At 42.7% G+C, this 26,494-nt stretch overlaps 1 protein-coding gene across 3 annotated transcripts in view; it reads left to right on the plus strand.

Annotated features, from left to right (window-relative positions):
• Window positions 1-2,269: 2,269 nt before the first annotated feature.
• The window catches only part of VWF (von Willebrand factor), a 203,144-nt gene continuing 178,919 nt past the window's right edge, over window positions 2,270-26,494 (plus strand). For all 3 annotated transcript variants that reach the window (XM_006266925.4, XM_014606374.3, XM_019482200.2), the window contains exons 1-6: window positions 2,270-2,376; window positions 4,090-4,144; window positions 5,583-5,756; window positions 7,067-7,169; window positions 7,250-7,458; window positions 17,950-18,074. In XM_006266925.4, the coding sequence (XP_006266987.3) occupies window positions 4,090-4,144; window positions 5,583-5,756; window positions 7,067-7,169; window positions 7,250-7,458; window positions 17,950-18,074 (666 nt within the window). In that variant the 5' untranslated portion in view covers window positions 2,270-2,376. The remainder of the gene's footprint in view (window positions 2,377-4,089; window positions 4,145-5,582; window positions 5,757-7,066; window positions 7,170-7,249; window positions 7,459-17,949; window positions 18,075-26,494) is intronic.

The following is a 26,494-nucleotide window of genomic DNA, read 5'->3' on the forward strand; positions in this document are numbered from 1 at the left end:
AGGACAGGTGGAACAATACCTAACCAGCTGCAGGATGAAGGTCTTTCTGAAAGTACCCTTTTATTTGTGTCAGTCTGCTATGTAGTTTAGAGCATTGGTAGACACAAGGGCTAGAAGCTCACTTGCTTTATTTTCCATGAGAGTGGAGTCCAAACAGTCTTAGTTGAGCCATTCCAGTTCCTTCTGTCTTTCCTTGGACTCGACTCTGTCCTCCCTAGGACAACCCGGCCAAGCTGCTTCCAAACATACTGGAACTTACTTTTCCTTTGGATTAAATCAGCAAGCCTGAGAGGGGGACACTACACTGGTGGGGAGAGGTCACTCCAGCTTCACTTTATCAGCTCCTGAATGTAATCCTTACTTGAAAGATGTCTCACTTGGTGTAATTCTGTTGTTTTGTGAGACAGACAGATGCCAATGGGAGAACAGGGAAGAGGTTAATGCAAAAGCATTAAAATGAAACCTTGAAAAGTATTAAAGGAAAGTACCAGTCAGAATGTTGGGTGATGCAATCCTGTGTCCAAAAAAGAAAATAAATGACTTTTTTTTAAAAATGTGAAGGGCATTGTCATATTACAACAAGAAAGAGATGGGGTTTATCTCCTCAAAAACCTCACACACTGTCTTGTCTGAGTGCCAATCCAGAAGATAAAAACAAACAACCCTACACACACATTCATTTACTGAAAGGCATATGTATGTTAGATAGAAAGCTTGCTGAAAGGAAGAGATGGGTACATGTGGTTAGGCATTGAAGGGTTTACCCCTGAAGGGGGAGGATGTGGTGGGAGGCTCTTTACTCTTCCCAATCTCACTGGTTGATTCCTGTGCTTTCCACCTTGTAAAGAAAGGTTGGGAACATCTCTCTAGAGGTCCATGAATCACCAAGGCTCACATCCTCAGAGGCATTTCCATTTGGGCTTTAATATAATCTAAGTCCAAATGCAAGAACAACATTCAACAATATTTTCCCCTTGAAATTAAATCAACCATGCAAGAGACAAGACTTAAACAATTAAGAAATCCAGACTATTTCCTTGCAGCCCTATCAGTTTGAACACATCTTTTCCATGGAGTGGAATTGGAAGCAAATCCCATCCCTATTAGGCAAATCGAAATTGGAGCTATGAATAAGACAATCCTGGTGGTGGGTTTGTACCCAAAAGTCTTCTCTGCAGGCTTTTCATGAAGGGGAAAATGACCTGGGTGATTTTTCTTTATAAGTGATATATCAGTTATAATACCTGTGAAGTATTTTGTCATGCAGCTTTTATGAAAAAGGTATGCAAGTTGAAGGAACAAAATTCATAGCTGCACAAAATAAATAAGTGATCATGAAAGAAGTTAAAGGACATGCTTCAAGGACTAAACTGATTCTCTTTTAGGGTCAAGAAGGAATATACCTTGATGCAAATGCTATCTTTTCTCCTATGCCTGAAGGAACGGTTCTTGTGCCCGAAAGCTTGCAATTAAAGGTTTTTTTTTTTTGCAGAAATCTAGCTGGTCTAATAAAAGATATCACTTCTACCACAAGTTCTGATGAAATTCTGAGGCTTTTATTTTCTGTACCTTGTCTTTCCTAGTAACTATGTGCAGACAGTAGCCAATTTGTCCTCAGAACTACTGGTGCTTGTACACAAGAGACATGCACACACACATTCTGTATTCTCTCAGGAGACCTTATTTTTGTTCTTTCAGAGTGTTGTTTTTCTCAGTTCAAATAGGGCCCTGATACTGTAAACACTTATGCATGTAGTAGACTTTCTTTGGTTATCTATAAATGTTTGTGAGGTCAGGTTGTAAGCCATTTAAATTAAAAATATACGTCTGTTTTGTTTTGTATATTGAACATCCCTTCACCAGTATAACACTGTATGACATGACTAACTCTGTAAATTATTATTTTTTACCTTGTTCAAAGCCTTTGTTGTAAGAGGATGAAACTAGACGAATCAATGCTCTAGAATACCAGTTCCTATATTCCTCTTTGCCAGTCCTCTTTCAGATCTTTATGCTATTTTATCAGCTCCACTAATGAAATTTCTTTTCTCACACATGCAGAACTCATTTTAAAGACTTATCAGTCATGTAAGTATTTAATACGATTTCCCCTCATTGTATCTTTTTGGCAATTAAGGCGACAAGATTTATGCGATAACAGCTTTAACACCATTGTGTTGAGAATCAGGCGGATGTTACATTTACCCTTCATCTTCCCTTTTAAATGAACACGAGTTCCTGCCTCATATAAAAACAAGGCATTTCAGTCCCATTCCATTCCCGTTCAGCCTTTTGAAGGAGATGGGAACAATATCCTTGTAGATGAAATCAGGGAAGCCATTTATTTTGTGCAATTGAGCTTTTGCACAGAAAAAGGTAGGTGTGTGTGTGTGTGTGTGTGTGTGTAATGAAACTGATTGTAAAATTACCCAGGTAAGGTCATCATCAGGCAGATCTAACATATGTATAAGGTGGCAACTTACAGCACATTATATCTCAGGTATAGGAATTAAGAGTTTGGATGGGAACAAGTTTTTTTTTAACTGAGGGGAACTTGTGTGTATGTGTGGAGGGGCTACAGGGGTCCTTCTAATATCACTTTGGCTTTTCTTACTGTCATTTAGAGGAAGAGACAATAAAATAATGCAATAGAGCAATCTTTTTAGGCTGTGAGCTTGAATGACCCAGCTTGGGTCAGAGGTGGGAGGACAGGTGAATGCTAGGACCTAGCCACTGTTGGTTCTCCCTGCAGTGGCATGGGGAAAGTATTTACCACTGAAGCTCCACTTCCATATGTCAGATTAGATGGCACCATAGGCTAGATCTGGCCCATAGGACACAGGTTGCTAACTGCTGCAATGGGGGACTTAATTGAAGAAGTGCAATGTTATATAAATGTACTGATTTAAAAAAATATATCACCACATGCTTAATCTTCAATAACTACTATTGCTTTCTCCTTTTTAAGAAAAAGAAAATCTGTTCCATTTCACTGTTTACATTGTAGCTCTTATTATGGCAGGAGCTTTGTCTTTATAGGTACCAACAGTGTCATAGACACCAGCATCTTCCACAGGTTCTCTCTTCCTTTTTATTTGTAAATAAAGTGAGATGGTCAGTTTTAAATTCCACAGGTGTAACTCCTATTGATTTTCATGGGAATTGTGGCCATGGAAAAGAAGTCAAAGGGATTGCACCCACATCAAATAAAAGCAGAATTTGACCCAATGGGTACATTCCACTTTTCAGTAGGGCTTTACTTGCTGGTTTTTTTGATTGAAATATAGGTTTGATTTGTTGATTGTATATATTGGACCCCAATATGTATGATGCTTTAAGGTGGCTGGTAGAATTACATTTTGTTCTTATCCATCACCTAGTAACCTCTAGTCACAGAATGAATGCATTCCTAACTCTTTTGATAGATGTAGCTTGCATATATATTTTTATCATCTTTAAAACCCTGACAGTATAGCAGGTGATTCACAGACATATAAGAGACAAGGGGTGAAACGCAGGCTCTGTCGAAATGAATAGTAAAACTTTAGCTGGCTTGGATGAAGCCAGGATTTTGCTCTAGGTTTGTGTCTTCTAAAGGCTTATCTCTGGGGACAGACCCCTATGGTACCCATTGTAACCCTTCACAGGACCTAGTTGGGTCTCTGTCCACACTGCCTTGTAACTGGTAACTGAAACGCTTATCGAAGGGTTTTAAAATATTGTAATGATTTGTTGTGTGTTCTGCATGTTGTGAAACTTATAAAGCCTGTGAAAAGCACCCAGGTAAATTTAAAATCCTAAATGTACCTATGTTACTTCAGGGAGTGCCAGCAGCAATAGGAAGGCAGAGCTGAGAACTCACAGTGCATCATTTCTCACTATGTACTTGAAACTGTTACACATTCATAGGTTGACAGTATTGTGAAATACTTTGTTTCAGTTTTTCCAGTATTGGGTAGAATCTCCAATTAATTAAATATTGAGGAAGAATATGGAAGGCTGGTGAGGTTCACAATGAGCTCAGGGAAACAGCCTGCCGTTTTCAGCATGTTAAAAAATATTTTAATATTTGTCTTCTTATTTTCATAGATGATCCATTTCTTGGTCCTGTTAATGTTGGTGGTTCTGCCCATACTGACATCAGGTAAGAAGGCTTCTTATTTCTAATACTAGCAAACACTGGACTTGTTAAAAATTATTTTTATGACTGTTTTAACTTATTCCCTTTACAATCCTGCCTTCCTTTCTCAAATAAGAATCCCATCAGTGTGGAAGGTAACAGACAAATGTTGTTGTCTACTGTCCTGCAAAACACTGCACTCATAAAGACCCTCACTGAGGACAATAAGGTTCAAATGAACAACACCTTGTGTTTTTGTGGTACCCTGTTGATTGTACTTAGACTCCATGAAGGCACAGAGGCCTAATAGCTTAGACCCCATTGCCTGGCCAGGTTGAGCCCTAAATCATGAATGAATGGGGTGTTTGGTTTAAGAAAAACTGTTCCAATTTAAGCATGCACTTGCTTAGATTCTCATAGTGTATATATTTATATTGTTGTATCAGGCAAGTGAGCTATTTAAAAACTAAAGTCAGTGATTTTAAATTGGAGTGGCTTCAAAAGGAGTTCAAAGTCCTCAGCAGCTTCTAGAATTAGGTTACTTGGTTCTCAAGCTCAGCAAATTACAGTGCACAACCTACACCCCAGTGCACAGAAAGATACTTGAAGCCATGCAGAGATCCTCTAAAATTAATGGAGTTCTTTTGCATAAAGTATTTTACAGGGTTGGGCTTTATTTAATTGCCCTAATGTAACCTTATGTTATTGAATGTAAAGAAACAAGCTCAGCCTTGTAACTGCTACCATGCTAAGCCAGCAAATGCAAAAGGGGCATGAGTACAACCAAAGCAAATCTGTACTGAAATTGGAACAGATATTCAAGGAAGACATTGCTAGGGACTGAGCAATTCCTTTTCCCATTACTTGGGCAGCAGTGTGGTTTTCTAAAGAATTTGGCCTAATGAGATCAGCTGGAATGTTGCTGAAGTTAAGGATTGGGGCCCAAATGTTTACAACAGGCATTTCCTTAGTTCTTGCACTGCAGCCAGCTATCTACTCTGGTCTAGTGTTCCTGGCACGTACATTTTCAACTATATTTTGATGTGTTCTTTTAAATATATTTAGGATCCTGGTTGGAGTGAAAATAATACTTGTGTAAGTGTGGTGTGTGTGTATGCATGTATTGCAAGTGCATGTCACTGGTTATTGACCTAAACCTAGTATTCCCTTCAGGAAACTACCTGAATAATAGGCTCAGACCATGTGTACAATATGGTCAGATGCTTAGTAGGTGTAATCTTACTTTGGAGTGGGTGAAAGTGATGTAAATTGGCATTGTTTGAGTGTCAATCAAGGCTTTTGGCTAATTTATGCCATCTGACAATCTAGCCAAGTGACTTTTAAGAGCATGTGGTAGCCAGTGGAGCAGTTCTAATTTACATCAGCTAAAGACCTGTTCCACAGAGAACATAAAATGATTTGCTTTACCTTACAAGTAAAATGTTTTTTTGTTAATATCCAGGATCATCAAATTCTTTCCCAGCAGAGGGAAGAACAGGAGAGCCATCAGCTTCCCGCTGCAGCCTTTTTGGAGATGCTCACATTGAAACATTTGATGGGTCTTTCTACGACTTTGCCGGGGACTGCAGTTACATCCTGGCCACAGACTGTTACAAGCGTTCCTTCACAGTCCTAGGTGAGCCTCAAGCAGGGTGTCAGAAGCAGCAAGTCCACAAGATTTTTGTGCTGTAGCATCCTTCCCTGCTGAACTCTCTTAAAACAGGAGGCAGGATCCTAGCACAGTGCTTAGTGGAGGCAGCCCCATGCAGGCTGAAACTGAAAGCCTACAAGGGAAAAGCCATGGTTTCCCATGTTTTTCTCCTTTAAAGGAGAATCCATTTTTAAAGTCTGATCCATTTTTTAAAAGTTTGTTTGTAATCCTTGCATATAATCTTGCGACCCATGGGTTGAGAAACACTGTTTTAAAGCACAAGCTTCTGGGATGGTGCCAATCTTTGCTAGCATCGGTGAGTGCTTTAGGGCCCTGGGCCGGGGAACAGAAGACCCAGGTTTTATGTCTTCACTGTGATGGGTTTCAAACCCACATCTCTGACCTCCTAGGAGAATGGTGCCCCAACCACCAGGCTATGAGCTATGATGGGATAGAAGTGGTAATCTTCACCCCTGTGACCAAATGTGAAAAGAAAGTAAGGTTCATGGAGCCAAAGATAAAGCACAGGAGAGTACATGACTATAATCTAGTGGCATGGACATTTACTGGGAAGGGGGAGTCCTATATTCCCATCCCTGCTTCCAGGTTTGCCTTTTACATTAACTAGTAATTGGTGGAATACAAAAGAAGCCCTTGAAGCATTGGGTAGTGTGTTCCCAATTTGTAAAAGACTTACTGCATTGCAGGTAATCCTGTTGACTCAGGAATTGACCCTATTGCCATTTTGTCTGTCAGCAAGATATAGGGGATATAATGTTTACCAGGGTGCCTGTCGGGGTAACTAGAAATAATGGCCACAAACTGGAAGAGAGCAAATTTAGATTGGACATCAGGAAAAAATTGTTTACAGCGAGGGTTGCCAAAATGTGGAATAAACTTCCAAGGGAAGTGGTGCTGTCCCCTTCCTTGGAGGTGTTTAAAAGGAGATTGGACAGACACCTGTCTGGGATCATCTGATCCCAGCACTCATTCCTGCCCAGGGCAGGGGGGTCGGACTTGATGATCTAATAGGTCCCTTCCGACCCTAACATCTATAAAACTATGAAACGATAATATATGAACCCTTGGTGTGTATATTTGTCTAATGTCTGACAGAACAGCACCTTGATCTCAATTCAGCCGTAAGTGGTGGCTAACGCAAACAATTTACCAATAATGATCTTGTAAAGATCTTATACATATAAAATAAAATATGAATACTTTTGAGAAGAACAATCAAATTTAGGAAGCTCAATTTATTAAAAGTGAGAAAATAATCTCTTGGCTCCTTGCAGGTAATTACCAGAATGGAAGAAGGAATGGCTTCTCTGTGTATCTTGGAGAATATTTTGACATTCGGTTCTCTATAGATGGAACTGTGACCCAGGGAAACAAAAGGTAGATATTGAATTAGCAAATGACATGGATGCATGTTATTTGGATGCCACATTCTGAGAAATCTTTATTTTTCTTCACAGGATTTCCATACCCTTTGCTTCCCATGGGATATATCTAGAGAATGAGGCAGGTTACTATAAGTTATCCAGTGAGGAGCATGGCTTTGTGGTAAAGATTGATATCAGTGGCAATATTCAGATACTGCTGGAAGATAAACATTATAATAAAACCTGTGGTCTTTGTGGCGACTTTAATAGCTTTGCTGAAGATGACTTCAGGACTCAGGAAGGTAAGAGTAATATTTGCATGACTTTCTGATATATACTTCAAGAACCCCAAGTATGATCGATTCTACAATGTGGCACTAATATAATACTAGTAATAATAATAAAAATTAATAATAGCTAATATTGTTAATTTAGCAAAAAGTTTTCTTCATAATCTTATAGGACTGCATTTTGATGTGCTAATAAGTTATAGGACTTAATCATTTAGTCTTTTCTTCTTCCTTTTCTCTTTAAAATTAATTAGGTTCAAGTCTTATCCCTCAGTAACACAAAGGGCTCTAAATTAGTGGTTTTTATAGACAGGGCCGTCCTTGAGGGGCTGAATCAGGGCAATTGCCCTGGGCCCTGCACTTTGGGGGGCCCTGTAGATCCCATGCACCGCCAACTTCAGCTCTGGCTGCTTGCCACCCTCCCCACCTCCCTCACTCCGGGCTTCAGTTGCTCGCCACCATCTGGGCCCACATGGGCTGATATGTCCCAGGCCCCACACACCCCTAGGGACGGCTCTGTTTATGGATGTTGGCCCTCAAAAGATAATACTGAAAGTAAGGGCTGTATGATCATGGGTGGGATTTTGAAAAGTTGAAAAGTTGCGTGCAAATGGTTTGGTACATCATCATATAATACAACACATTTTTCTCCAGTTAAAAAGAAACTAAAAACTTTACTAATATGCTAAGGGACTAGAGCTATATGATTCAGTTTAAGATTGAAGCAAAAGCAAATATAACTTTATTGGAATATACATTAATTTGCTATATTATACATAATGTAGAAAAACACAACGAATTAGGCAAAAATAATAAAAAGCTGTCATTTCATTAGTCTTATAGTGATTATAATTAGACATACATCTCTTTTTCATATTCATGAAACAAAATCTAGGCTTCTTGAGCATCTTGGCAGTGCATCCAATGCTTCTCTGAAAATTATTTACACACCTGAGTTAATGGTTTTTAGCTAGAGTTGAAAACATTCTGCAGGGCTATGAAATGCCAGTTACAATACCAGGAGCTGTTAATAGATAGCAGAACTTCAGAAAAATTGACTTGATTGGTGGAACATCAAGACTATTAAAAAGGGGAGAGAGTCATTAACACCCGTAGAATGAAGAGTTTAGAAGGGATCAGGTAGATTTATAATGATTCAGGAAGTTAATTGACTCCCTCAGAGTTGCATGACCAGAAATACTGCTGCCATTGCCAGAGAGTTGGTTTTAAAATTTGGGTGGACCAGGAATCAAAGAGGAGTGAGTGGATTTACATGGAATTTCTAATTTTTCCACATATTGGGCAGTAGGGTAGGGTATAAGTAGGGTTTCCACAAGTATAGAGAAGTCAAGAGATGTGTCCTTTCCAACTTTTGGGACTGGGGAGAAGGGAGCTAGGATATCTGCAAAAGGGAAGGGTAATCTTTTGGGCCCTTTGCTTAGCTCAGACAGGTCCCTTTGGCTCAGACAGAAGTTACATTGGTTATGCTATTGGCGCCCTACAAGTGCTGTGCAGCCATGCCATGACACATGTACACAGCTGCAGAGTGCTTTAAAAGTGGCTGATCGTGCAACAAATTAACCCTCATCAAATGAGGGATCAGACAAAGGCTCTCTGCTTCAGAGTGCCTTAGGGAGCTTTTGTTCCCTAGGATCAGTCTGTTATGTGATGGGGCTGGGCTGATGCAGACCAGCCCCATCCCAAGTGCTGGCAAATGTCTGTTGTGTTAGGGGGACTGCTTTAACTCATCATGCCACAGTTTCTATAGGTTTCAGAACTGGCGTTTGACTCGGGGGAGGGCCCTTTTCTAGTATCAATAAAGTGATGTGAGGGAAGCAAGAGTATGATCTGTGTATTTGAGGCTAGGAAGTTGTGTTGCCATCTATTTTGGTTATAGTAACAGTGGGAAAAAACAAACATGAACTGTCACTCTTAAAATGTCAAAGATTTCCTTCCACCACAAGTGGGGAACTTCCATATTTATTAACTCAAACTGAAAGAACAAGTCCTTCAATTGAAAATGTGGTGGCTCCAGAAAGTCTGTCTTTTTGTAGTAAAGTGCTTGAAAAAGGAGTTTTATGAGAAGCATAAAAAAAAGAGGAGAAAAGACTAGAAAGGACAAGGAGGAATTTCCTGTGCTCTCTGGCCACCCATTCATCACCGTTCCTGTTAACATCATGTGGGCCCTGTGTCTGTTTGTGGGCACAAGGAGTCTCCTATACCACTGCTGCTCAGCCTTTTAGAGCAGAGGGCCAAGTGACCTGGTTGCCACCACTCCCTTTCAATAGGGGAGAGGAAGAGAGGAGGGAGGAAGGTGGCTGCCAATGTCACAGGGAGAGAAGAAGAGAGCTTACCCTGGTAAACTGGCTGCCATGGGGGAGAGGAAGAGGGAGAAAGGGAGGAAGGAAATAAGCAGCACCTGGCTTAGAGGAGAAGAGAGGAGAGGTAGAAAGTAGGAGGGCTGCAGAGGGGATTGGCAGCACTGTGCATGGCAGGGAAGGGGGTGTACCTGACTGAGCTGCTCTTTGCTGATCCCCTGTGCCATGGGCTGGATCTGCCTGCAACCTGTAGGCTGAGCACCACTATGTTAATTAAACAGGTTAGTTTACAGGAGGGGGACTGATGTTAGCATGTGCTACAGAGTAGTTCATGTAAGTTGAATATGAAGGCATGAGAGTTACTTGTTAACATGAACAGTCTGCCTGCTCCTTTTCATTCGTTCATTTTCTTTCAGTTAGTCTGATTAGAACGGCTTGGGTTGATAAGAGTCAACCCATCTTCAGGAAGCAGGTTCTCGCATAACGATGCAGAGATTGGCATGGCCACTCTAATATGTCTTGATCCTGCAGCCTACATTGTTGTTGCCTTGCGTGCCACTGTCAGCTGCTGCTGACCCTTTACTTGTATTTTTGCTTTTGGACTAGGTGTACTGGCTCCAATCTCTGGAAGGTAATTATAGTTTGGATTTGTTTTGATAACTGCAGCAGGGTTAAAATGTATTGGAAAAAGATACTGAAGAAAGGTGAGAGAAGAGATTCATGAGATCTGGATCCAGAGAGATGCTGAGCTTGGACTACTAACAGTATGTTACAGGGGTGTAGGTTGTTGCCGTTTTGGTCTAAGGACAGAGGCAGACAAGGTTCTTTGGGTGAATCTGATATCTTTTATTAGACCAACTGAATAGTTGGAGAACAATATTTAAGCAAGCTTTCAGGTTCAAAAACCCTTTGTCAGGCTAAGGAAGTTTCGGCAGTTGATGTATGCTCTTCCTGGAAGGAGGAGCACACATTCCATCCAGGAAGAGCACACAACAACTGCTCAAACTTCCTTAGCCTGACAAAGGGTTTTTGAACCTGAAAGCTTGCTTAAATATTGTTCTCCAACTATTTAGTTGGTCTAATCAAAGATATCAGATTCACCCAAAGAACCTTGTCTAACAGTATATTAAGCACTTGGTGCTTTTTCAGGATTGGGATCAGAGAGAGAGCAAGAAGTGGCAGGAGAGACTGTAGCTGAGTTTTGCTGCTGCAGACAGTAAGTGTGTAACAGCTGAAAGTTGGCTTTGACACTGCTTCAAACCTGGCCCCTAGTCTGGACCTCAAGGAAAAATAAAGTCTGCAGGGTACTCTAATTTTATGTTTTCTGTCAGTAGCTTATGGTAAGGGGTGGGCATCATAACAGTTGATGATTGCTAGGCTGACGATACTTCCCTAGTGCTTCTTTTCCACCTTCGTTCTTCTCCTGCTTACTGCCCACTGGTGGCCTGTGCTAAGTGACTTGGATAAGATCATGTGGAAAGTTTGTGGCAGAGCATACAGCTTGATTCTGAGTCCTTTCAGTCCTACCCTACTGCTTTAACCAATGGATCATCCTTCAGAGATACTCTGAGAGTGGGTGCTAAAATATTCAGGTTAGATTCAAGGTATATTGGTGCATAGCAGCTTGCTTTCTGCTTATTTTTAGCCAGCAAATCCCTTGCTTTCAAGAGGATAACTTCATATACAAACATTTATATTACACAAAAGTAAATAAAGTCTGGTATCTCACTATAAACATAGATTCCTTAGTCAGGACAGCAATAGGAGATGTAGAGCTTGGGAGCCTCTCCTTAGATAGCAAACACATTCACGATAAAGCAATACACACAGCCACATTTTGGACAAGGGCCTGATATCTTGTGCCTCCTCCAATTCAGAGGCTAGGAATTGGCAGCACATAGAAGTCTTGAAACTGCTGAAATGTGGAGTATATCATGCCATTGCACAGTAGATGAGAGTTACAGTAGTAGAAAGATATCATGTCCGTGTAAGAAATCCAGTGCTCCAAGTTGTATTGAAAGATTCCTGTGTTTCTTCTCTAGAAGCAATACACATTTACACAAATAACAATGCAACTGTGCATTTACATAATGGATCCTAAGGTGCCTTCCAAATAGCAGCAGAGGAAGGCTCATAAGTAGGGTTGTGAAAACATTTTTATTTGGTTTGGTGGCTGTTTTGAGACAGAGAGAGAGATTTTTGATGAATTGAAAGGAACTTGAGGGCAGGTCAAACAAAACCTTTTGTTTGCTCTGAATTAAATAATTTAAATTTGTGTTTTCAGGCACTTTTAATAAAACAGAGAAGTGTTAGATTACCAAGGGTGCTTTTCACTGCTCCCAGTGCATTAGAGGGTGGCTATCCTTCTCCTTTGGCTCAGTAAGCCTATGTTTAAAGCATTTGCCTGGCATATGAAAGACCCTGATTCAACCCCGTCTCTGCCTTACTCTGATCTGGGATTTGCACTGAGGTCTCCCACTTCCTAAGATAATATCCTATTCATTGGGCTGTAGGGTGTTTGAGGGTAGGGCTCTTTCCGTTTCTCTTGTTGAACATGTTCCAGTTTGTACCAATAAATCATTATTACTTAGGCTGAGGACAGAGTGAAAAGGATTCAGCATAGCCTGGCAGTTTTGATATTTCTCTCTCTCTATATATTCTTTTGATCAATATCTTTAATTGAATCTGAGTCATATTCCCACATTATTTAGGATGATCTGAAGCTACAATTTTAGCAAATGGCTTGTTTATTAAAAAAAAAAAAGTGGCAGCAGGTGCAGACAACACCCTTTGGCAGGGTGATAAGTTGTGAGTTCAGGAACAGCACTCTGGGCACTCCTGGGTTGAACTACCAGTTATTTATTATTGGAATCTCTGGAATCATATCCAGGGTGGATCTTAACAATTGCCCTCAGTAGATGTATGCAGAACCTATACTTGCTCTGCCTCTGACTTGACACAGTCCAGTCCTGTGGTGGGAGGGGAACCAAGAAAGCCTCTGGCTCTCTGTGGCAGAGAACATGAAGTCCCCAGTGCTGCAAAACTGCCACAAGCAAACTGAACCCTGCAGTGCTGAACATGAGAGCTTTGGCTTGAAAGGGACAGTACAAGGAAAACACAATAAGACACAACACAGGGAATCAAGTGTCACTGCCCATATTTTTACAGATGAGTTAAGTGAACCATGGAGAGGTTTCCTAACAGGTCCAGGGTCACGTGGGAAATCGGTAGCAAATCCAGAAATACAGCTATGGTCTTCTGATTCCCAATCCTGTACCTTAATGGCAAAACTGTTCTCATTGACACCCTACCTTCTGAAAGTGCTGATTCAAGATCAATGGACCAGGGCACCTACTTCAATTTGTAGAAGGAGCTAATCAAAGCGAGTGCCGGTCTTCAGGCTTCTCATAGAGATGTGCTCTGTCGAAAGCTCTCAGTGCCGGTCCGCTGAACCTTAGAGTTATGTAAAGATTTCCTCTTTGAATGAAGAAACCTTTCTTGCATACAACACAGTGAGAAGTGTGTTCATAGCAGACAAAAACAGAGGCACGATGTTTACACAGGAGTAAATGCTGAGTCAGATCAACAAAAAAAGCTTTGATAACAAGAGTTCTGAGGTCATAAACACCGCGAGCATGAGAACAGGGCTGAGCAGCTCAGAGTGGAAGCTGTCAACGCCCTAAAATGTTTAGAATATTTCCTGGTGCTGCCAGGAAGCAGGTGTGAAGTGACTCTCTACTTTCCACCCAGCAAGAATCCTTGGCAGTAGTCAGGGCTGGATTAACACATAGGCAAACTAGGCACATGCCTAGGGCTGTAAGTGAAGAAGGGGCCCAGTTTGCTTATTTTACATATTATAATTATTGAGTGGGGGAAAAAAAAACAACCAGTATTAAGCAGGGGCCCACCAGTTTGTTTGCCTAGGGCCCACTAAAGGGTTAATCCAGCCCTGGCAGTAGTAGCCTTAAAGAAAACAATGGCTGCGTCTACCTGAGACACTGACTGCGCAGTTGTTACTGCACAGTCATTTCGTACTTGCATACCCAAGTATTAAATGACTGTGCAGTAACCAGTGCCACTGCACAGTAGCATCTCTCCCTGCATAGGTCCTTGGTGGTGCTGACTGTGCAGTAGCTCGTTACTACTGCATCACGACTCATGCCATGCAACATTACTGCACAGCAGTAATGAACTACTGCTCAGTAAGCGTCTTGTGTAGATGTGGCCACTGGGTCCTAGTTTCCAACATGGGGATTTTTATAATATAGAGCATCTACTTCCTAACCTTTTATCAAACTGTCTAGATACATGCAAGACATTTTAAAGTGCTCTGTTGATTTGACTTTGCTTATGTTGAAATCAGTGGAAGCGTTACCATTTTCTTCAGCCCAAAGCTAGACCAACATGAATTATTTAGAAAATCCTACCCAGGTAGTACAAAGGGCATTGGTTATGGGATTCTGATATGCTCATTTGATTTACAACTGAAAATTGTTCTCCCAGAATCTTGGCTATTTAGAGGAAGAAAAAATGCCAGGAGTTTGCCAATGGTGAGGAGACTGCATCCCAGGATGGAAGAGTAGTGGTGTTAGAAACTGTTGCATTTTAGAAAATAATTGATCAAGATTCAGGAATGGTTGAAATTAGTTTTACAGGGGGCTGTCACATCAGCTTAACCCAAAGACCTTTCTAAACAGAATTCAGTAATATACCACCAAAAAGTAAAAGGAATTATCTTCTAAGTGAAGCAGATAGCTGCATTTTTACATGTGGATGTATGGTTTGAGCAGGAAATGTAACTATGGACCTCTTCAGCTTCCGCAAGAGAAGGTTGAGAGGTGACCTTGTGGTTGCCTATAAGTTCATCACGGGGGCACAGAAGGGAATTGGTGAGGTTTTATTTACTAAGGCGCCCCCGGGGGTTACAAGAAATAATGGCCACAAGCTAGCAGAGAGCAGATTTAGACTGGACATTAGGAAGAACTTCTTCACAGTTCGAGTGGCCAAGGTCTGGAACGGGCTCCCAAGGGAGGTGGTGCTCTCCCCTACCCTGGGGGTCTTCAAGAGGAGGTTAGATAGGCATCTAGCTGGGGTCATCTAGACCCAGCACTCTTTCCTGCCTGTGCAGGGGGTCGGACTCGATGATCTATTGAGGTCCCTTCCAACCCTAACATCTATTCTGTTAATAGTTTTACCTGTGTGCTTAGAGACATCCATGCTTTTCTTGGCTGTGTTTTAATTTTACATTGTCTTTATATTTTATATTTTATTTTTTCCCTGGTGGTGCCCCTCCTATTCTACCCTCACTTATCAATACCCTGGAGGAAAATGTAGCTTAAGTTACTGCATTTTAGATGTTTAACACAAGTAACTAGAATTCTTTTCTTATCTAAGCTTTGACATTCAGTACATACCAGAGATAATTCTCCCCCTCTCTCCCTCTCTCCTCTTCTCTTTGTTTTGTGTAATTCTATAAAATATGTGAAGTATTTGAGAATTACTTAGCTTGTTAATAGTGGCATGTACAGAAGATGGCTTAGTGAATCCTCTTGAAAAGTCATCTCCTTAAATGAGCTCAAATAGTTATAACCCTTGATTTGTAAGTGTACCACAGTAGCCATACAATGACTTTATAACATGGGACTGACTTCTCACTGACCTTGTATGGTTTTTAGAAAGCATCACATGTCTAAATGCCTTATGTACAAATGATGTATATTTTTTGCATTTTTCATCCCTTCTCCCCGATTATTTATCGGAGTGTGCTTATCCACTTACTGAGGTTTGGGGGTTCGCCTTGTTTCTTTGAATAAGGAAATGCATTGTGGGGGTAACGATCCTCACTTCCGTATACAAGGGGATGCATTTAGTTAGCAAAACAGTTGTAAAGTGGAGAATGGGATTTTCTTTAGGAAGGCGGTTCTATAATGAATGTTCAGTCAATGAGATGTGGAAGGCTGGAAAGGACACCTTGTATAGACTCAATGGTGATTGCTTGACTTGAGGTTAGCTGTGATACTGAGGGAGAGAGACTTAAGGTTGCGGTGCTTAAACTAATTATCCTCTGCCTGCATTTGGTTTCCCTGAAGTTTTTTTCCCCTAATATATTGATTGTATTACGTTAATGCTGTTAACATTGGAGATGGACAGGATCTTTATATCACGTTTTTCATGTCTTGCTGCACCGGTTACAATCCTTTAGGAAGCAGAGTGGTCTGGTGCCTAGGCACTGGCTTACAAGAAGGGTAGGGAACCATTTCCAGCAGCAGGCAGAAATGAGCCACCCTGAGTGACAGGAACTGAGGTGATAGGACCTGGCTGCTGCTTCTGTCCAGGGTGGCTTGGGGAGAGTGCCTGCAGCTGAAACCATGTGCCCACATCCTGGATCCAGTGGGTCCACTTGTGAGATCTAGCCCCTAGGCTGCCAACTCCTGGCCTAGAAGGCAAGAGAGACTGGCTTCATGAACTCAGCCAGCTAGCTCTAGCTTTTGTGACTTTGTTTCCCCTTCAGTCCCTTGCTTGTCTTTTAGGGGGGAGTACTCTGCACCTTCTTGCATATTTGTAAAGCTTTTACCACAGCAGAATACAGATCTCAATTGGGATCTCTGGACACCACAGCAATGTGAATAATAAATAGTAAAATATGCTAGATCTTTAGTGATAGCCTGAATTGTGTGTACTGAGTTGCTCAGAGCAAAGCCAGCAGAGGGGTATGTGTGGATGTGAAGAGCTGTAGTGCTCTTGTTTGAAGGCTGAGTTGTTCTGCTGACTCTCTTGCCATAGGTTGCTAATAATTTGACTGGCTAGTACTCTGGAAAATACACAATAGGTGAGTTTCTCTTACATAATGCATTTATTGTGTGGTGTTTGTACTGGTGGTATCAGCCCCAGTCCTGGAGCAAGGCATCCATGCGATAGGTACTGTACAAACAAGACAAAAAGCTGAGTACCGTAGTTCCCTGTCCCTAGTGTGGGAAGAAAATTTTGTATTGCCAGCCTCAAGGATTTATGAGTCTGGACTCAAACTTTTTTTTAAATTAGCTTAAAAATAGAGGGATTTTTGTAACAGTAATAAACAAACAAACAAATACTTTTGGGCTAATGTTGTATGTATTCTGGATGAAACTATCACATTTTAAGCTTTTGTGTGTAACCATGAGGGCTCAAAAAAGATGTTTTCTTTTAAAAACTGGATTTCTTTTAAATCCAAACCAATATTCTTTTGGGTTTTCACATGACTCTAGGAGTTGTGGTTTTTAGAATACTATCAAATGCGATAACTTTTTTTCTGGCAAAAATGAGAAACCTGTATGGAAATAACCACTTTGAAGGATGGATGTGAGATGTAAAGTGAAGTTACCCTTCTGTGTGATCAGGAGATAGACAAAGAAGAAATGAGCAAAAGCAAGAAATAAGTTCCTTAATCAGAGTGGAAAGATTGGGGATTCAGCTTCCTTGTCCAAGGAGGTGTGGGGCATTAACTCCTCACAGCTTTGCACAAACATGCCAATACAAAGTGACTGTTTAATTCTAACTCCTCACAATGGTGGTATTTTGGCATAGGTGTAAATGGATTGCAAATAGTGCAAAGCAGTAGTGAGTGAGACCTAGGCCCAATTATTCCCCCTCTCAGCAAAGAATGGTGGGATATAATGGGTTAAAATAAAAAGAAAGTAGCTGAACTGGGGGAAAAATACAAGCCATTTGCTGCCAGGAACATTTATACTTTAAGAGGAGAATGATCTAATTATTTTGGTTACAATTTTCTAACATTTTGTTTACATTTCTATTATTTGGATTATAAAAAAATGGAAAATCTGAGTCAACTCAGGCTTCAGCAGAAGCTTTTGACCGTCAAACTACTTCTAGAATGGTGTTAAAGGGCTGATATTTTACACTAGAGTTGAGCAGTGATGGGCGTTTCCTTTCATTGGTCTTAGCACTCATTCACCTGGCTATCCCTTGAATGAGGCGAGGCTGGTGTAGAAGGGCTTTGTGCTGAGTTCAGCCCTGCCAGCTCAGGGCAGTTTTCCAGAGTCTTGTCTGGAAGGAGAATTTTCTTAGCTCTTGATTTTTAGTGATTACAAACATGGCTTAACTCATATCAAGTTCCAAAGTTGTTGCTGGTCTTGTGTTACTCAAGTTCCTAGATACCCAACTGCTTCTCCTTTTCTTGTATTCACAGGGACCTTGGTCAAAAACAGTTATGATTTTGCAAACTCCTGGGCTTTGGACAGTGAAGATGAGCAATGCAGGAGAGTGCCTGCTCCAAGCAATACTTGCAACATCTCCTCTGATATGGCAGACAAGGTTGGTACCACAACAAAAGATTGAGCTATTTCAAGTGGTTTGCACCATGTATATTCAGGCTTTCAGAGGCTGAAGTAAGCCTCAAAACCAGCATGGGTGTATACAGAGATGCTTTGTGCATGTTTTACAGCACTGTAATTTTAGAGCATTTTTATAGCACTATGAAGTTGCAGTGCTTTTAAACATGACAGATGTGCAGGTTTGGAGAGGACAGGTGGCAGCCTCTGAACCTCCCTGCACTTTCCAGGCCTGGAGGCAGTGGGAGCTCCACAGACCCCTAGAGCTTTTCCACTGATCAAAAATTTGACCAGTATACAGAATTTATTTAAAACGTTGTAGATTGCTGAAGTGCTGTAAAATACAGCACTTTAAGTTTAATACTTCATTTAACAACGGTTAATTTAAAGCATTCTATTCATTTTTAAAGTGCTGTAAAACCATGCACTTCTGTTGTCACAGCAATAAAGCACTTTAAATGGGGAAAAAGCTACTTCTGTATACACCCAAAACAGGACCACAGAACCATTGCTGGTGGAGGCTTAAGTTCAGTCCCATACTAGTAACTATAACATCTTTCAGGGGCCTTGTTAAAGATGGTTCAGTGGTTCAATACATAACACCAACAAGCACTTTTCTGCGTGATCGCAAGATCACTGAGACTGCACTGTAGTGTAAACAAACCCAGTCTACTTAAAACAAGTCTTCATCAGTGACTTGGACGAGGGAGTGAAATGTACTCTGTCCAAGTTTGCAGATGACACAAAGCTATGGGGAGATGTGGACACACCAGAGGGCAGGGAACAGCTGCAGGCAGACCTGGACAGGTTGGACAAGTGGGCAGAAAACAACAGGATGCAGTTCAACAAGGAGAAATGCAAAGTGCTGCACCAAGGGAGGAAAAATGCCCAGCACACCTACAGCCTAGGGAATGACCTGCTGGGTGGCACAGAGGTGGAAAGGGATCTTGGAGTCCTAGTGGACTCCAAGATGAACATGAGTCGGCAGTGTGACGAAGCCATCAAAAAAGCCAATGGCACTTTATCATGCATCAGCAGATGCATGACGAATAGGTCCAAGGAGGTGATACTTCCCCTCTATCGGGCACTGGTCAGACCGCAGTTGGAGTACTGCGTGCAATTCTGGGCGCCACACTTCAAGAAGGATGCGGATAACCTGGAGAGGGTCCAGAGAAGGGCAACTCGTATGGTCAAGGGCCTGCAGACCAAGCCCTACGAGGAGAGACTAGAGAAACTGGACCTTTTCAGCCTCCGCAAGAGAAGGTTGAGAGGCGACCTTGTGGCTGCCTATAAGTTCATCACGGGGGCACAGAAGGGAATTGATGAGTATTTATTCACCAAGGCGCCCCCGGGGGTTACAAGAAACAATGGCCACAAGCTAGCAGAGAGCAGATTTAGATTGGACATTAAGAAGAACTTCTTCACAGTTCGAGTGGCCAAGGTCTGGAACGGGCTCCCAAGGGAGGTGGTGCTCTCCCCTACCCTGGGGGTCTTCAAGAGGAGGTTAGATGAGTATCTAGCTGGGGTCATCTAGACCCAGCACTCTTTCCTGCTTATGCAGGGGGTTGGACTCGATGATCTATTGAGGTCCCTTCCGACCCTAACATCTATGAATTTATGAATCTATGAATCTATAAGTTGGCTGAGTATTAGTAGGTGCTGTACTCTAGTGGTACTAAGTCGGAGTACAGTATAGGCTGCAATGCCTACTTGAGAAGCTGGCTGAACACTCAGGCAGTTAGCTTGCCCTGTGATGCAGTTGTGGCTACACTGTTACCCATACTGAAGCTAGCCAGTTTAAAGCTAGCTTGTGTTTGTCTACATCCAAGGTGTCAAACTTACAGGCCATGGGCAGACTCTGAGCCACAGAGCCTTCTTCCTGGTGAGTCAGGGAATTTGTGGGCAGGGTGAGCAGCAGGTGGGGCCCCCCATTGACTTTGGGGCTATGGGAGCACGGCTATTGTTGATAGGGGTTAGTGAAGGCTGTGCCAACAGATTGCTGTTTGCCATGCTGCTGCTTGCCACACTGCGACTTGATGTCCTATCACTGCCAAATCTGCATTTGGCCCCTGGCCTGGATCCAATCCAGAGGATGGGGTGATTTTGACATCCTCTGGTCTATGCTATACTGAAGACACAAATAATGTGGACATCCCTTTAGTGCAGGCATGGCCAGCCTGTGGAATCCATGCCACAAGTGACACAGGCAGCCATTGGTGATGCGTAGGGTGTACACACAGGTGCATGTGCATCCCCTGAGCATGGCGGTGCACCCCCTGGAAAAAGGTGACACCAACACTTATGGCGGTGCCTGCGGGCATTTGCCACTCAGCACCCCACCCCCACTCTGGCAGTGTCTGTGGGTGGTCTCTAATCACTGCTGGCGGCATCTGCTGACCACTGGTGGGCACTCGCCACACCCCTCCCCTGCTGCTGATAGTGCTGAGGCTCCCTGCAGGAGCTCACCACTTGCCACCACCATGCTCCCACCGCCAACAGCACCGCCGCCTGAGAGAGCTCTCCGTGCCCTCCCCCAGCCTCTGGGGACACACAGAGTTCATGTGAGGCGGCTCTGTGTGGCATGTGGCAGATGGAGCAGGGAGCAGAAAGCAGATCTGCAGATTGGGTAGAAAAAGAGAATTGGAGCAGCCCTCAAGGAGGGAGCAGCGCTTATCTTGTGGCATGCCTGCCGAAAATGTTGTCCCTCCTCCTGTGGCTTAATTCCCCTTTGAACAAGTGGGGATAGTACTATTTTCCTACTTCACAACTGTGTGGGGCGGATAAAGGCTGCCAAGTTGTTCTGCCAATACAGGACTCTTGTTTTTTATTTGACCTTAAGAGAGAAACCCAACAGGACAGTTTATTCCCTGGTTAGTGAATGTCATCTTCATCTTTCTCTCTTGCTTAAAGTTTCTCAACTAGTCTTTTGAGGGCTAGATTCATGGGAGCCAAAGTTGGTGAAATTCACCAAAGAGGCTCTTGATGTAGCACAGCACAGGGGGGCTGTGTACAGAGGTACTGCTTGTGCTCGGCCTCGATCCTTGGCTTGCAGCCAAAGTGCCCCAATATGAAATAGAGCTCTGAAGACTGCTCTAAGCTGCCCCAGCTGTCAACAGAGCTCAGCTTCCAGAACAGCCACAGGGGGTTACCTAAGCATGGTAGTGGCGGAAGAAAATATTATTTGGGGGGTTGAGGGCTGTTGCAGGGCCAGTGCGTGCTGGTGCTGTATGTGGCGGTTGAGGAGCGCACAGTGAGGACGTTGGGTGCAGTGCTGCAGTGGCAGAGCATGGCGGTAGCGCCAAGTGGCACTGGGCACTGTGGGACAGCGGTGCTGTGGAGCTGCTGCTGCTTGCTGGCCTCTGCAAAATTAGTTTGGGGGTCCAAGCCTTGTTATCCCCTGCTTTCAGCCACCTATGCCTAAGAACAGGGAAGTTTGAGATGCACCTTTTTCCTACAGCTGTTGTGTAACACGTGACTACATAGAGGATGCAATGGCTCCATGTTCCTCAGTGAATCCCCTTAGCAGGGGAGGCCTTTAGTTTCCCAGCTTTAAGGAGTTGCAAACATTCCTGAAGCTCAGCCTGCTATCTGGCCCTTGAGCTCCATCAGTTTGTTTTCTTCTGCTTTTAAACATGAACATGCGCTCTGTTTCCATTACCGGCCCAGTAAACGCACGTAAATCTTCACCAGCTGTAGGAACCGAACAGTTTTAAGAATGCTTTTACTGTGCACACAACATTACAGCTGGGGATTGTTATTGGGGAAATCAGGTTTAACCCATTGAGGACTAGATTCTCTTTGGTGTGAGTCCAAAATAAATTCCCTGATTTCAATGCAGTTGCTTAACAATATATCTGACACTTGGACTTTAGCCCTTTTAGGTTTACAAAAGCTTTCAAGGCTATTTATACAGACCCAAACCTGCTGAGACTCGGTTTTCAGAATCTGGAGGATTGACTGGAAAAAATAGGTTGTTAGTGGTGTTTAGGAGTAACCCTCTCTGGCTCTTCAAAGTCTGAACCCCATGTATGTTCCCTCCTAGGTCAGCATATAGGTCTCTGGATAGTTACTTGGGCTTGCAACTGCTTTATTTATGGCTCATAGGACCCCCAGGGTTTTGACTTGCAGTGATTGTGGAGAACTCCATTGAGGCAGTTCTCTAGTAAATACAGTCCTGGTATAAAGCCAGTTGGAGCTGCAGTGTGGACAAGCCCCTTTTGCCTGAACAGTTCTGTAACTGTGGCCCATGAAACTTTATGCATGAAAACTGGTTTGAATATTTTGGAAAACTTTGCAGGTGAGGCCAGAGACCCCATTTTAGCAAGTGGATTTTATGGGAGGTTTTCTATAAATCACATCAAATATTACTGCTTTGCAAGAGATACAGTTGCCTTGTGGACCAATGGAATCAGCTTCTCCATTGTGTGAATTTGGGAGCTCATGACATTTGAGAAACGTTGGTTTAATTTATTTACTGTCAAGAATAAGCATTGTCCTATTAATAGAAGTCCAGCAAGAGCGAGTGCCTGGTGAAGAATTTTGATCTTTTCAACCACAAAAAAACAGCTTTCTTTGTTCCCTAGCCTCCACTTCAGGAATGCAAATCTCCCCCAGCTCTCAGCCCCTTTTGGATGTGATTAGTCAGCTGTTAGGGGAAACAATAGCTTTGGTTCAGTGACTTCTCCCCCTTCTCCTGCCCCCACCCACCCAAACAGATCTGGAGTCTTTGTCACCCTCTCTTCCCCCACAGGACAGGGATCCAAACAGAGTTTGTATAGAGAGAGCTCCTAATTTAATTTGTTTGTACGATTCATTGGAAGATGGAACAATCTTAGCCTGATCCAAAGGCAAAAAGGTGTAGGAGCCTTGCATTGACTTTGGTTGGTGCTAGATCGGGGCAGGCAATTATTTTGGGCACAGGGCCACTTACTGAGTTTTGGCAAGCCATCAAGGGCCGCATGACAGGCAGCTCAGGGCAGATTAATATTCATTTTCTAATTTTTTTAGGGGCCCCATGGGCCGGATAGAATGGTCTGGCGGGCTGCATCTGGGCCCCGGGCCACATTTTGCCCACCCGTGTGCTAGATCTTGCCTTGCAGGCACTTTGTATAAAGCACAGTAGAAAATGGAATCCTGCAAGCTGATCTGGATACAAGGTGATGTGATAAAACAAGAGATCCCCTGTTGTCTGAGTGCAAGGGTTATAATAAGGAGTGAGTGGGAGGGCACTGCTTCCTTTCTCCTGTAGAAAACAGTGGGCATGCTTTTGTTGCTGTCCCAGAGCAGGAGAAACTGGAACCTGGTTTGCAGGGCTCCCCGTCTCATTTATTAGCACTATAGTATCACCAGCTTGACCAACATGCCTTTAAATCACTCTAAACTACAGGAAACTGCACATACTCTCAAGAAGGGTCCACCTGGGCCCTCAGCTGTCCTTGCTTTTGCTTTGGTACAGATTCTCCAAGCTGCATATCATGGATGAAATCAGGATGGAAGGCAACAGGCAAATGCTAGCTCCACGTATACATCATCCTCCCTGGACCACTCCTATGCTATTGCCTGGATGCTTTCCCGATGGTGGATGGCCGTGACTTCCTTTCTCTCTCTTCCCCCCCCCAACCTCTGGAGACATGTGTCTTCCAAATACATTGCTTTCCTCATCTCTTATTTTTTCCTCTTGCTTGCAACACAAGAAGGTGCAACACTGCATCATCTCATAGAACCAAGACCCCTGATGGCAGCTACCAAAACAAGGGAGCTCCTTTGATTATTTTGATCCACGTTAACCACAGTTCTGGTGTGATGATCTCAGCGACCTAGTGCTTGGGGTGCCTGTTTGATGACTTTAGGGCAGTGGTATTCAACCTGTGGTTTGAAGCTGGGAGTCCGAAGGCTATTTTCCAAGGGGTCTGTGAAAGATGACTGTGATCAGTCAAAAGTATGTGAATGCCCACACTTACAATTCAAAGGGGTCCAAACGTCCATTCAAAAATTTTTAGGGGTCCATAAATGAAAAAAGGTTGAAAACCACTGCTCTAGAGGTAAAAAATATGGAGCTTGATAAGGTTTCGAAAAGGTCTTTTTGATCTGGTTTCTTGCAGTGGCAGGAACTTTACTGTAGGACTCAGGGAATCGCTTTGTCTTATGTCCCGTGTTCCCATAAGTGCATGAAATTAGATGCTGAAGCTAAATTTTTGTTGTCTTACGGTTTCATTTGCCTTAATGACTGTTTTCTTGAATATTTATTAAATTTTGTTATTGGAGGAGGCTCTTAACTTCAGAAGGATAATGCATTTTAACTTCTAAATATGGACTGATTTTTTTTTTTGAATGAAAGTGATAGACAAAAACCAAAAAACTAAAGAAAAATATAGTATCCCTCCTCCCAATAGATTTTGGTGACAAAGGAAAATTGAACCTAAAACTTGTACAATTGTACAATAATTATACAAGAAATGTTTAAATAAAGCATACATCTTAAGGCAAGTCCACAATGCAATACCTTGGCCATGCATTACTTACTGTTTGCAGTGTGGATGGAACCAAATTGCACTTAATTTTAGTCTGCAACTATGTTAGTAGGTTCATGCATAGTAAAATTTTAGGCTGGGTTACCAAAGCTAGCTAATACCCATCCACAACTGATGCATTATGAATGGAGTCAGGGAAAACTGTATCTAGCCGGATCCCTTGATTCAGTTTTGTTTATAGTGTAGAAATCTACACTGTAGACCAGGGGTGTCAAATATAAGACCCACGGGGCTTCTCATGGGCTGGACCACCCACCTCCCTGAGTTGGATTCTGCCCCCGGGGCTCATCATTGTAGTGGCTGGAGCCCCTGCAGCAGTGTTAGTTTGTGCACCTGCTGGAGTTGCTGGAACCCAGGGAGTTGATGTTGGTCATTTCCCACCCTCCTTTTACCTCCCACTGAAATTGGGGTTTTTAGTCACCTCTGGCAACTAAAATTAGTAGCAAGGGAAAAGCAGCGGGGAGCAGTAGCGGCATTAACTTCACGGGTTCCAGCACTGTGATAAAACAGCGGCTCCCACGGGGATTAACCCTGCTTCCATCTTTTGTGGGTCATCTGGCTGTCTGAAAGCCCCACAGTATGGATCTGGCCTGCAGGAAACTGTGGAGCCAAATGAGTTTGATACCCCTGGTTTAGATGATAGAGCCAAGTAACAACTGATATTTCTGTCCCGAGAAAGTTCATTTTGTGAAAGCTGTTTGATCCATTAAATACTAAATCTAGGTAATTTCTATTTAAATGTATGTGGACCCTTGCAAGAGCATAGAAAATATGCTCTACTTAGTACAATATGCAAAAAATTGATCGTTTCTGCCCTTTTAGAGCTTATTCTTCGAAAAACAGATACACAGAAGATGGGAGACACTGGGAAATGCAGAACTGGGAGAGGACAAAGGGAAGTAGAGGAGACAAGGTACAAAAGAAAAGTTGAACCTTGGAAGTCAGGGTTCAAAGGATCTACAAGGGGTTAGACATTGATGATGATGTTCCTGCCTTGCACCTGGCTCACAAAGGTCTGATTCCTGTTGCAGTGAGAACCATGTGGAGGTGCACAATTAGAACAAGGTTGTGCCTCAGCTGAATTCAGAGCACAAATAAAATCTGCACTGTAATTCTCAGATGAAACTCAGCTTTAAGCAAGCAGGAATAATTCCCTGGACTTTGTGAAATTACATCAATTTACATCAGTGTTCAGTTTAGTTCTTTAACTGTTTAGTCCATCTTTCAAGTTTTAGGAATTGCCATCCTGGTGCCTTTTTAATTCATCCCCATGCAGTACTGAGACCTTCTTTTTAAACTGATGAGAGACGCTGAGATTATGCTGTTCTGTCTATCTTGCGGTGATACTTCAGGTTCTCCTTCTCAGCAATGGTTCTGGCAATCATAGGCCATTTTTCTAGAGGGCCACAAGTTTAGCGGGGTGTTTTATCTTCTATTATTACAATCACGGTTTTTCTTTTTCTTTCTTTCTTTTTTTCAAGCTTTGTTATACTCCTGGAACCAAGGGATCTGAGAGAAGGGACTTCATTCAGTGTCTGACCCCTTAGGGTGCTAGTATACAATATAGGGGTTTTATTTGGTTTAGTTATCCCTAAACTGAAATGGTGGATTTTTAAAAATCCACTGTTTCCACCGTTTCAATTTAGGGAGAATTAAATCGAATTGAAACCTCATGGTGTGTACATAAGGGTGGGGGCCCAATCCTTACCTGCCTCTCCAGAGGTGGGGAGGAGGGGGTGAGCTGCTGGTGGGCTGAGAGGTCCCTGAGCTGTGTGGGGGCCTGGAGCTTCCCTCTGTGGTGGCAGTGGTGCCTCCCAGGTGGCACCTGCCTGTTGGCACCAAGGTTGGGCGGTCCCAGGGGGTGCCACAGCCA

Source organism: Alligator mississippiensis, chromosome 4 (assembly GCF_030867095.1).
Source record: "Alligator mississippiensis isolate rAllMis1 chromosome 4, rAllMis1, whole genome shotgun sequence".
Taxonomy (NCBI): Eukaryota; Metazoa; Chordata; order Crocodylia; family Alligatoridae; genus Alligator; species Alligator mississippiensis.